The 12,970-nt window shown below is 41.5% G+C and overlaps 1 protein-coding gene across 2 annotated transcripts in view; it reads left to right on the top strand.

Annotated features, from left to right (window-relative positions):
* Astn1 (astrotactin 1) overlaps positions 1-12,970 on the top strand; it is a 311,034-nt gene that overhangs the window by 135,818 nt on the left and 162,246 nt on the right. For both annotated transcript variants that reach the window (XM_005071325.4, XM_005071326.4), the window contains exons 3-5: positions 5,541-5,934; positions 7,798-7,944; positions 8,930-9,037. In XM_005071325.4, the coding sequence (XP_005071382.1) occupies positions 5,541-5,934; positions 7,798-7,944; positions 8,930-9,037 (649 nt within the window). The remainder of the gene's footprint in view (positions 1-5,540; positions 5,935-7,797; positions 7,945-8,929; positions 9,038-12,970) is intronic.

Genomic DNA, 12,970 nt, shown 5'->3' with positions numbered 1-12,970 from the left:
CTTCTGTGACATTTAATAGATCCAGACACCTTTGTTCTATGATTTATTGATCCTGTGACACTGATCAGGGAAAGGCTTCGCCAGGCCCCCAGGTTACTCAGAGCCCCTCTTACTCTACAACGTAGCTTTACCTATTACTGTTCCTTTTATTCTAAAAAGCACCAACTGTATATAGTACCAGCAATCAGCCTGACTTTCTTTTATGCTTGCCTTTACTTTTGTTAGCTTGATTTTGTTTCCTAACTAAAATACAAACTCCATTAGATTAGGAGCCCTACCTGTATTATTTCTTTAACAGTAATAACAGAAACCACTATAAACACACATCCCCAAAGCAGGTCTGGCAAACATTCATTGAATAGCTTAATAACAAATAAATGACACACATAAGTCTTCCGCTTGAATGAATTTAGCTTGTAGGCACATAGATGTCTATATTGCAATGTACTCAAAGTTGATGAGCCCTGTCTTCCTCCTCTATTGTTCTCCATCTCCCTCTCCCCCACTTCTCTCTCCTTTTCTCCATTGGTTCCTTCATTCTACAAGTATTTATTGACTTTCTGCTTTATGCTAGGTACTAAAATCAACTTCGGAGCTATAAGAAATATGTCAGACACAACCACTACTTTCATTAAGCCTATACTATTTTAGAAGAGATGGAAAAGCCAGTCAAAGGCAAAAGTACTTGTAGTTAGTGTGAAAAGGTCTATGGGAAGAATATTGAGGCTTGAGAGGAGTCTGTGGAATCCAAAACACTGAACTGACTTTGAATAGTCAGCTATTGTGGGAGGCATAACCCAAGACCTAGGGTGAATACACAGGGGTCTTGCAGCTAAAGCATAGGGTTAAGACTAACTTACAAAGTACTGCTGACTAAAATTTTTCTGACCCTGGGTAAGTCCCATCAATGTTATAGAAAACACTGTTACATAAAATTTATAAAATATACAAATTGTCTGACAAGCTTCAGGTTTATCTCTCAGGTAAGTACCATAAATGTCAATTTCATAATAAAATAAAGCTTGTTTTCATTTGTTTGATCTCTATTAAAGCCAGTAGAAATGATTTATTGATTTCTTTAAAAAATGTGTTTTAAAATACCACATTTTGTGAATAGATGTGGAGTCCTCATATAGTGCCAGTACAATTGTATTTACAAAATGTTAACTGTTCTGAGAAAAATCAATAAAATAGTCAGAAAACGTATGCAAAAACAATAAAGAGCAAAATAATGCCATACCATGAAGTCAGTTGTTACTTATTTTAATGGTCAAAGTCTGCAACTGAATGTAGATGCACCTTAAGGTTTTGTGGGTTTCAAAGCCATGTAATCTGAAGTTAATGCAACCACATTCTGAACTGAGTGGAGTCCAGAGAAACAGAGCTACCTAAGAGTTGCCACTAACTCCTGTACTTTCCCTGAAACCAGGTTTGATAGTGTATTCTTGCCTAGACTACAGGTAGAAGTCTATCTGGACTCAGATGCAAGAGGGGTGTTGTTCCTCACTATAAACTTTCATTTGCCTTTCTTCCTCATTTGGTTAGCAGGAAGTTCCCAGATACCCTTGACCTAAGATTTGGAGCATTTTCATATGCCACCTCTTTTAGAGCCTTTGAAAGAATATCCTAAAACATCTGTGACCCTCAGGTGTAAACTTTCCTATGAAGGTAGGAGACCTAAAAAAATAGATATTCTGATGAACTGAGCTTGTATGAAAATGTAATTGTAACTGAATGTGCTAATGGGCTTCCAAGTTCTCACTGTAGGCCAGTCTATTTATCTTTCAAGACATACACCTTACTCTAATGTAACAATGGCTCATTTTTATTATTAAGGGGCTTTACACTTCTACTTGGTAATTGATCATTGAATAGAACTTGTAAGTACTTCAGGAGAATTTATACATAGCGAGCTTCTTATTATTATCACAAAATCTCATTGTTAGGTTATATTATATAAATTTGCATAGCATTATATCTTGCTTATTATTGTTTACACAATACTCCACAATGAATTAGTAAGTCCCAGCAAACTGTTGTGATTCTTGTTACCAATTTTGGTTATGGGACCAAAGAAAGCATAGAAGAACTTGAAGGCTGGGCATTCTCTTCCCTATGCCTGGCACAAATTGTCCCTTAAGGCTGGAGCTCATCACTGCTAACTGGTTACTAGAGAGAGGAAACATTCTACTGAAACAGGATTAGAGACACTAAATAGACTAGCTGAAACAAAATAAAACCTTGTTTACTAGCATTCTATATGATATATGTTTTAGAGAAACAAATATATGACATATTTGGTTGAATGTCTAGATTCTAGTTAGTATATGATGTTAATGGTGCACGAACCTAATAAATGGCCTCATAAGAAGGGGTGTGAGAAGATCCAGCATCACCAATGTTTTGACTTCTCTGGACATTGACTTGTTCACCAGATGAAGGAGTCACACCTAGAGATTTTCAGTGGGCCTCTAATCTAAAAGACAACTTGTATTTTTTTGTTGTTGTTAAAATTCAGTTGAATTTGAGTATGTAACAGCATTTTGCTGGCATGTAGTGGTACATGCTATGAATAATCTTATTTACACATGGAGAAAAGAAAATGTGAGAGAGCTGTGGGTTTGTTGTTTATTTGTGTTTCTACCAACTAATCATAGATCTGAGTTCTTAGTGGTTGCTTGGGAAACAGTCCTTTGTGACAATGCTCCTCCAACCTCTGGTCAGCTAGATGTAGACATTTGCCTAGTTTTTCTCTTTCAATTTGGGAAGTGAGACTGGATCTAGGTACAGGCATCCATATGTTCCCATCTGTCCTTTCAATTTGTGAGGAGTCAGAAGAGCTTAAGCATCTATGGACAAAGCTCATCATGGGGACTGAAGCCTAGTAGTGGTCTATGAGTTTTGCAGCTGCAGTCTGGGAAGATGGGCTCGATGGAGACAGCTCAGTGAAGTGCCTGCTGATCCGAGTTCATCTCCAGAACCCACATAATGTTCAGGCACCATGGTTCTCTATGGTGAGATTCTGTCACCCAACCCAGCACAGGGCAGGGCAGAGACAGGGGGATACTGGGAGTTAGCTGGCCAGACTGTCCAGCAGAAATGGGAGCTTCAGGTCCAGTGACAGACCCTATATCAAAAATAAAGTGACTACCAATAAAGGAAGACAGCCAACATTGACTTCTGACCTCTGCACATGCATGCTCACTGTGCATATGTCCTGTGCTCCCATATAAAGAACATAGGCTCTGGATTAGTCATTGGGGCTCCATCCCAGTCTTTCTAATCATATGCTGTGTGACCTTGAACAAACTATTTGACCTCCATGCCTCATGTTTTTCAAACAACAGTGGCTAAGTCTGCCTCTTAGAGTTAAAACTGTAGAGTATTTTGAACAACTGTCTGATACAGAGCAAACACCCATTAATGAACAGCTGCTATTGTTTTATTATTGTGTGATATGGGCAATGAATCTATAGGCAGGATTTTACTGTAACCCTGTTGTGACCATCTGTATGCATAATTAGTAAGGAAGGGTGGAGGGGCTCCTAAGGAGCCCCGTGTGAGTGAGAAAGATGGTGTTTAAACCATTCCTCGGGGATTGATGTTTATGTCGCTCTTACAGCTCTTTAGGGAATAAAATTACCTCTGGCTTTCAGTGGCCTAATTCAATGTCTGACAACTTCTCTCAGTCGGGAAGTTATTCCTTCTGTGTGGCTTAATTACCTATTGTTGCAGCTTTAGTTTGGGGTGAGAGAAAAGGATAGCCCATCTGATTGTGCCATGAAGATGATTGATGGTTCCAGTGAAAACTACTGGGTCATACACAGATGCTTACTGTCAGTGGATTATTTTGGGGCTTGGTTCTATACAATTGAATGTGTGTCTTCTAGGCGGGGTTCTGCTCCGCTTGTCTGAGAGTACTTAATATGGACTACAGAGGAGGTAGCAGTTAGGAGGACCTGGAATATTTGCTTCTGTACTTCTACCTTGTGCAACCAGAGTGTGTTTACTATCTCTGTATTTGCATGAGATTTTGCACAGAATACATCCTCAAGATGAAATAAGAAAAAATTGAAAAGTAGAAAGTTATGTCCCTAGCAAGTCCCATGGCTTGGTCTGTAACTTAGCAGCTGACTCTACTGTGCGTTTCTCTTCCTCCTCATCTGTTCTCTTTGAACATGGTAGTGTGTATGTATGTGTTCTTGTATGCATATATGCCAGCAGATGATGGGAAATGGAAGATAGCTAGAATTACTGGGAGACTGTATTCATATATCCAGAATATAATCATTGTGAAATTAACTTTTAATTTGCTTGGGGAAATATTATATTCTTGAGCCATCTTCACATGGGTAGGCCCTGTGGGAAATGATAAGAACTTTTTAGATCTATCTTCTACAGTAGGTTGGCAGTGACTGGAGCCAAGATCAGGAGAAGAAGCCTTTGGCATACCTTGACCTAATGAAGTAGATTTGAAGGAATATCAACCTAAATAAAGGGGTGAGCTTGACTGGGTACCAGAAGGTTTATACCTGTAGTGCTGTGAGGAAAGAGCCTTGGAAGCTCCCTTTACCTCTCCAAACCCCAGCTTGGGCTTGTCACTATGACGAGCTTGTTCGGCCTCACTGAGCACTGTATCTTCATCTCTAGTAGACAGCTAGTGCTGTCCTGACTTGTAAGGACTGGCCTCTGAAGTGGTGGCCTTGGGATTTTTGAAAGTTCATCAGGAAGCTCCTCCACTCACCTGACTCTAGGATATGGTGTCAGCTCTTTCCTCCATGGAAGCAAAATGAAACTGTGTTCCTGCCATTGGAGTCACATGCAAAACAGCAGATTTCTTCCCGCAGCTGGTGCTCAACTCTGATGGATGTATACTTGTTGATGGTTTTTCCTGTGGGGCTAGTTATTCCGGTGGAGACAGTTAAGGTCACTCGGAGCAAAGTCTTGATGGTGTGTGATGTATTGTGCTGCACACTTTACATCGTCACTTAGCCTAATTCTTAGCAACCACCACAAACAGTTTAGTGGCAACTTCTCCAATGTACAGACAAGAAATCTGCATTTTAGAGTTGATAGGACTCATTGATTCATGGATTCAGTATGAGGGTCCGTGTAAGACTGATTGTTTTGATATGAGAGAAAAGCCAATGCCACCCCGTGCTGGCCACTAAAAAGAAAGCCCCAAATCAGCTTTATGTGTAGCACATTTACCGTAAAAAACAAGCCAGTTTCCACACTTCTGCAACTGAAAACCCCAAATCTCAATCTTCCCCAGCCTCTATCTCAAATATTTGCTAAGCCAGAAGCAACTACATTCCTTGAAATGATGCACTAACCACGCAGTTTCATTTTTCTCCCTTTTTAAACACCAGTGTCAGCAGAGTGCCCCTTGGTTTCTGAGTGATGCTTACTCTAAGTGCTTAGTACATTTGATTGCCTGAATTAATGAATGAGTGATGAATGGAGTTAGCAGATGGAGCAATGACCCTGTAGAGTGCTTACCTTTCTTTGTGCAAATACCTGATGTCCTGTCTTTCCAGGGTGGCATGATTGCTCTGCTGCTATCTATCTTGTGCCTGGTGATGATCCTGTACACTCGCAGGCGCTGGTGCAAACGTCGCCGGGTCCCCCAGCCCCAGAAGAGTGCCAGTGCAGAGGCAGCCAATGAGATTCACTACATTCCGTCTGTGCTGATTGGTGGCCATGGGCGAGAAAGCTTGCGTAATGCCCGTGTGCAGGGCCACAACTCCAGTGGCACCCTGAGCATCCGGGAGACACCCATCCTGGATGGCTATGAGTATGACATCACAGATCTGCGTCACCACTTGCAGAGGGAGTGCATGAATGGAGGGGAGGACTTTGCCAGTCAGGTCACACGCACCTTGGACTCCCTACAGGGCTGCAATGAGAAGTCTGGGATGGACCTCACACCAGGTAGGAATGGGAGAAGGGATAGGCCCATTTAGTCCTTGCTCAGGTAGCCAATGAGTAGGTAGGAGTAACTAGCCAACAGCTGTTATGTAGCAAAACATACTGATGCCTTTCCTCAGGTGAGCAAAAGTAACCTGTTTCATGGACTACACCCCAGTTGAGAAGCTATTAGCAGTTATGGCTTCTGGGAGAAGAAGAGTAGTTTTCTTCATGAGTGTGATCCCTGGTATGTTGTCTGTGCTCCAGTGGACAGTCCTGCACCCACCTACATACAGGCAAGCACCAACTGGACTTAGTGGGATATAAAAAAACTCTATCAAAAGGACGTTAAATATATGATGGCATTACGTGTGGGAGAGCATATAGGATGAGTAACAATGAGACATGAGTAGGGGTTCTGATCACAATACATTGTATTAATTTATGAAATTCTCAGACTTAATAATAAAAGTTCCAACCTATTTTCTTAGATAACTGTATGGTTTTCTAATCCACAAAATAAGAAGCATAGTATTAGTATAAGTTGGACCCACTTTCACTTCCACTCAGCACTGGGATCAGAAAGATGCATTTATGTATAGTAAAAGTGTATTAGAGCCTTTTAGTGTATACTGAAAAGCTCCTTAGGAAGTGAGGTAGTGGCATGAGAAACCAACCTGGCTTGACTTCTTTGTATATCACATATTTTGCACAGGCAACTTAATTCTTTAGTGACAGGGAGGGTCCTCAGCTACCCGGTTTGTTTGTTTGTTTTGTTTTGTTTTTTGCTTTTTTTGTCTAGTTGGAGTTCTTGGTTGGTTTTGGTTTTCTCTCTGCCTCCTAAGATGTGGGTCTGGCGTCTTCTAATTACATTATCTGGCCCCTGCTTCTGTGGTCTCTACACAGGATGCATTTTTTCAAAGAAAATGGAAGAATGCAATCAAAGCATCAGATCTGATATGCTAGATCTATCTATGGAGACAGTGGATAGAAGAGCCGTGGCCCTAATCCAACAGAACAAGATCAGGGTCAAAAACCATGCAGAGAGGGAGGAACTGCTCTCTTATGATAGCCCACCTCTCTCTCTTTCAAACATCTATGAATAAATACATCTTGAAAGGAAATACCTCAACAGTGGTCCTTCAAGGCACTGTCCAGTACCTTCTTCTTTGAGGAAGACACATCTGATACTGCATGCTACTAAAGATGCACAGACACTGGATGAAGCTGCAGAGGTTAAAATCACATAGGAAGAAACAGAAATTCTATTTATCTAGAAGATGACCTTTATCAATAATCACTTCCTAGTATGATTTAAAGTCTAAGGACTTCAATGTCTGAAAACTTTGAAGTCTAGGAATAGGAAGGAGGATTCTTCAACATGTATCATATTCCCCACAGTGTTGGACATAGTAACAAGGTCATGGATTCAGACCCAAACTGCTTTAGGGAACAGACAGATCGCACAAATCCATGCAGTAGCTAGAGTTCAGTCAACAGGAAATGATGAAGACTGTGACAAAAGAGAGGCCACCTTCCATCTGAAGGCACATAGAATCTATTTCTGCTAAAACCCTGTGCTGGCCAGAAGGAAAAATCCTGCATTCTGCATTTAGCCAAAGACTGGCAGTCAGTGACATTATCAATACAGAATTAGCTAAATTGGATTTTAAATTGTAATCCTCTTACTTCTCTCCTCCTGCAACATTGCAGTCCTGAGAAAGCAGAGAGGAGCATCTTAGCTTCCACCAGCCTCTCACTTTACATGTTCCTCATTCCAATGTCCTGGACCCATCTATTCAGCCCATATAGATTTTCTCACTCTCCTCCATGTTTTGCCTGTTCTCTGAAGTTTTTTCTTCTTTGTCTTGACTTTTCCTTATATAGGAAGTGACAATGCCAAGCTGTCCCTGATGAACAAGTATAAAGATAACATCATAGCCACGAGCCCTGTGGATTCCAACCACCAGCAAGCCACTCTGCTGTCCCACACATCCAGTAGCCAGAGAAAGAGGATCAACAACAAAGCAAGAGGTAGCCATGCCTAGTTCTAAGTCTCGAATATGGGTTCCAGAATGTGGGTAGTGGCAGGGTCATTATACCAACCACACATACTGTCACACATAGCTACAATGGGAGGCCAGATAAAAGCTACATGCCCGAAAATATGAGTGGAAACCTTTTAAGAACCTTCATAGATGTGAATAGTTCTTAGGAACTAATTGAACAAGTGTGCAAAGATGTGTGCAAATGGCTGTTTATTACATTTAAACAAGCTAACAATTGAAAATTGTTTAGACGCCCACCAACAGGGAATTGGTTAACTATCTGGCCCATCTGCCTAATGTCCAGTGACTTAGCATGCAGTCATTTAAAACGATCGTTTAGATCTTTATTTGTTAATATGGAAAGTTGCCTGCCCATCTATTTGATTGGGAAAATGAGGTTATAATGAAGGTATGGCACAATTCCATTTTAAAGGGAGACTTAAAACCCTTTACCTGTTTCAGTATCAGAAAAGGACAGAGGGTATATACATCAAAAGACCAAAGAATTTGTCTATGCTTTAGAGGGCTTGAAGGACATGTCTCCCACAATATGACTTATTACTTATTCTTTTTGTATATATGTATATATTCTAGAATAAGTAAAAACTCAGAAGGTTAATGTCTTTCCTGCTCTGACATAATTCTGCTTTCCTATTAACCTGAATGGAACATTTCCCTTTTTTTCCTCTCTGCTCTTGACCTCTGGAAGTCCTTTCTGACGAGCAGATGTCAGATGAATCTCTCATCATGGAGCCATGCTCTGTGTGGAGATTGGAGTGTTATCAATTGCTCTCATAAATGTTTGCTTCCCCAACAAAACTAGATATCGAGAAGCCCTAGCCGCTCAACTACCTCTTCCCACATTGTCCATCAACCACTCTTATTTTTATTGATTTTCCAGTTAGGCCTCAGCCTATGATTCTGCATCACAAAAAGTGAAAATTTCTACTATGGTTCTCTATTCATTTCAGCTGGTTCGGCCTTCTTGAACCCTGAAGGGGACTCAGGCACAGAGGCAGAAAATGACCCGCAACTGACCTTTTACACTGACCCCTCTCGGAGCCGGAGGCGCAGTCGAGGTGGGTATCATAGGAAGGAGGGTAAACAAGGTGCAGGTGGGGAAGGCAGGGGCCACAGAGGGCTCTGTGCACTGGAGCCAACTTCACCAGGAAGAACGCTTGGATTGGAGCTGGTGCTTTCTCCCAGGAAGAAAGAAGAGTCTAAAGTTCAGTGAGAGCGAGAGTCATCTCTCCCAGATAATGGCACTCTCAAACAAGTTTCCAAATTGTTTGAAAGGCTGTTTCTTGGTCAGAAGACTCTCAATTCCTTCCGGAAGACTCAGAAGTTATATTTTGCCATTCAGACAAATGGGGTGGATGACGTTTGTTCGGTGAATAATATGTGTGTTCCTCATCAATTCAGCCACTTTGTCCTTGGGATTGAACTAGGCTGGGATAGGTGGGCATAGCCAGTAAGGAATTATCTAGGAATTGACAATACATAGTTTTCTTCGGCCTTTAAGTCTTTACTCAGTAGAATCTTGATACCTAAGCCTCCAGACCCCTTCTTTTCTCCTGGCACAGTCTAAGAAACTAATTTGTTCTCTGCATTGACACACTGTGTTTCCATGTAGCCTCTGTATATAATGCTTCAGGCTCATCCTTAATGACTTCAGATGTGACTCCTGGTGCTGTAGGTACCACTGTGCATGAATTTCCTGGCACTGCCATCACTTCTGAGGGAGCTCTACAGCCAAATACAAGCTTCAGCATTAGCTTGCTGTGTGGTGTTGCATAAGGACACAGCTCTTCTGAGCATCAGTTTTTGCACATATTGAATGACTTACTAATAACTCATACACATGGCTTCTGTGAGGATTACATCCTTTATTTATTTTGGCAATGGATATAGTATATGAAATCACCATTGCTGCCCTCAAATCTTTCCAATTATAGCCTACAGTGTTTACAGAACCCCATCTTGGAATATGTTGAACAGACTCCACTTAAGATAGTGTGGAAGACATATGAATGGCATCAACTGTGTCCACTTTGTGTGGGCAGGACTCAGTATCATTTTTGACCAATACCTAACCAGTAGCTCTCAGAATATACGCACATTGGCCGAATCCTACCTCTATTCAAATTCTTTTTACACAGAATTCATTCTTCCCAGAAACTGCAAGGCAGACAGCATTTCCGTTCTGTATTCCAGTGTCTGTAGGCTTCCCAGTCTGTAGTATTTGAATTTTTCTTGCCATTGTGTGTGTGTTTTTTCCTGAAGAGCCAATAGTGCTCTTCTTTGTCTAAGTGTAAATGTTTCATTTTTCCTGAAGTGAGAATGTGGATGACAGCATCCCCCTCTCCCTTGATCCTCAAAACATTTTATAGACTAGGTACACAATCTAGGTTGTACAAAGTAGGTTGTATCTTGCTTTAATAAAGTCTTATTTGAGAAAACCCTTGGTAATGAGTTAGTTGCTTTACAGCATAAAATGATTTGTTTCTTTAAATTCTAAGCCCCTGTAATGCATCAGCTGTCTACTGCTATTAACTAAACTGTAAGTGGCTCAGGGGTGGAGCATTCCTAATTATTTTTTCAAAGTGCCTACTAAAGGATTTTGCCTATAATATATGTGTGTAAGTGTCTGCTTAATTGGACTGGGTACATCAATCAGACCAGCAAAAACATCTTATAGCCTACCTCCTATGGGTCAGCCTCCATGATAGGTAGGGGAAACATGAAAACATGACACAATGATAAGGTTTCACCTAATAATATAAATAAATAAGATGAGTTCTCAGAAGCGATAACACTTAATTTTACATGGCAGCAATAGGAGGCAATAAAGAAGAATTAGAACTGAAGTATAGGCAATGCATAGAATGCCTTGGAAAACAAGTCCCGGTTAGGAACATTTCAGCAGAAGAATGTAGTACATAAAAGGCTCTGAGGACTGAAAGAAATGTGGTTGTCAAGAAAGTGAGGGAGATGGCTGCTCTAGCCAGGTTATAAACATAAACATATAGGGAAGGTAGGGGAGAAGCCAGAGAATAAGCTAACTAACGACCAAAGCAAAACTCTGCCATGCTATTGCAATTGTACTTGCTTCTGTAAATAAATAGGAAACCATTGGAAAATTTGAAGGCAGGCAGGGATGCTAGATTGTGGGTTGATGATGCACACAGGAAAGGGACAAAAATATCAGTTTCGACTTATTGCAATCACAGGAGAGCAGTGGCAAGTGCCTGCAAACAGTGATGACATTGTGTGATAAGAGCTGTAACAGCAGGGTGCACTGAGGGTTAGAGGAACAAGGATGAGTGAGAATCTACTCTTGAAGGTTTCAGGGAAGTGTTTTCAGGAAGTTATTGTTTGAGCTGAGTCTTGAAGAGGAGGTGTGGACCGGGATGACAAGGTGACAAAGTGGCCTTCTATGCAGGAGGAGATAATATGTGCAAAGTCACTGGCATGGAAGGGATGGTCTAGTGAGAAAGCTGGGAAATAGCTTACAAGTGTAAAGTCTAGGATGCATTTTTGTGGGTTGTATTGGGAAGAAAGCTAAAAGATCAGTAGAATCTAGGAAGATGTGACAAAGTTGTGACTGTAAAGGCCTTGAATCTGCTGTGTTATCTCAGTTGTGCTATGCGGAGGTCTCCTCTTTTTTTTATTTTATTTTCCAGTTTAAATTTAGATAAGAAACAAGGTTGCTTCACAAGTCAGTTCCAGGTCCCTCTCCCATTCCCTCCCCTCCTCCTGTGCCCTCCCGCCAACCCCCCCCGTTATCCCCTCATTCCCCCAGGGAGGGTGAGGCCCTCCATGGGGGTGTCCATAGTCTGTCATTTCATATAGGGAAGGGCCTAGACCCTTCCCCAAGAGTTCAGGGTGAGAGTGCAACTCACATTGTTCTATGGGAGTCCAAAGTCCATGTGTATACTTGGGATGGGTACTGATCTGCTGCCCAAGGCTCAATAGATTACCTAGGCCTCCTCACTGACACCCAGATTCAGGGGGTCTTGATCAGTCCCATGCTGGATTCCCAGGCTGATGCCTGGGATTCAAGAGTTACCTTTGTCTTGTCAGCTGTTTATGGGGGTTAAACCAGCCCAGTCTTAATCCCTTTGATCATCAGTCCTCCCTCTCTGTTACTGGCTTTCTTGAGTTCAGCTCAGTACTTAACCGAGGGAGTCTACCTCTTCTTCGATCAGCCACTAAATGAAGTTTCTGTTTCCCAGACTCTCTGGCCATAGGATTGTAGGCTGGCACTCCCCAGATCTATGTCTAAAATCCATATATGAGAGAGTACATGCCATGTTTCTCTTTTTGTGACTGGGTTACCTCACTCAGGATGGTTTCTTCTAGTGTCATCCATTTGCCTGCGAATCTCATGATTCCATTATTTTTTTCTGCTGAATAGTACTCCATTGTGTAGATGTACCACATTTTCTCTATCCACTCTTTGGTTGAGGGACATCTAGGTTGCTTCCAAGTTCTGGCTATTACAAATAAAGCTGCTATGAACATAGTGGAACAGACATCTTTGTTGTATGAATGGGCATCTTTTGGATATATGCCTAAGAGTGGAGTTGCTGGGTCTTGTGGTAGGTTTATTCCCATTTTTCTGAGGAATCTCCATGAGGCAGTATAGATGCTAGCTGAGAACCAAGGCGTGTGTCTGTGAGTGTGACAGAGGTACTACCCTAACCCTAATATGAGAGAATGGAAGTGCAATTTTAAACAAAATGAAAAAAGAAAACAACACAATTAAAGGCCTTAGTGGTAAGAAAGTGTGTTTTGTAAGCATGCTGGGGGAGAGCTGGACATAATGGAGTTGTTTGAATTGAGAACTGTCTGATGACAGAGCCATATCCTGAACAATGGAACTAGGGTAGGAAGCTGGGTTTTGAGAAAGGTGACAGGTATAGTTTGGGGTATGTGGGATTTTAGAGCCAGAAGGTATTCTGTTGTTGGGTCTGCTACCTAGGCTGGATGGAAGGATGTTTTTAAGTGTG

The sequence above is a fragment of the Mesocricetus auratus genome, unplaced genomic scaffold, assembly GCF_017639785.1.
Source record: "Mesocricetus auratus isolate SY011 unplaced genomic scaffold, BCM_Maur_2.0 Super-Scaffold_100676, whole genome shotgun sequence".
NCBI classification, from domain to species: Eukaryota; Metazoa; Chordata; class Mammalia; order Rodentia; family Cricetidae; genus Mesocricetus; species Mesocricetus auratus.
This window is presented reverse-complemented; position numbering and strand designations above follow the sequence as displayed.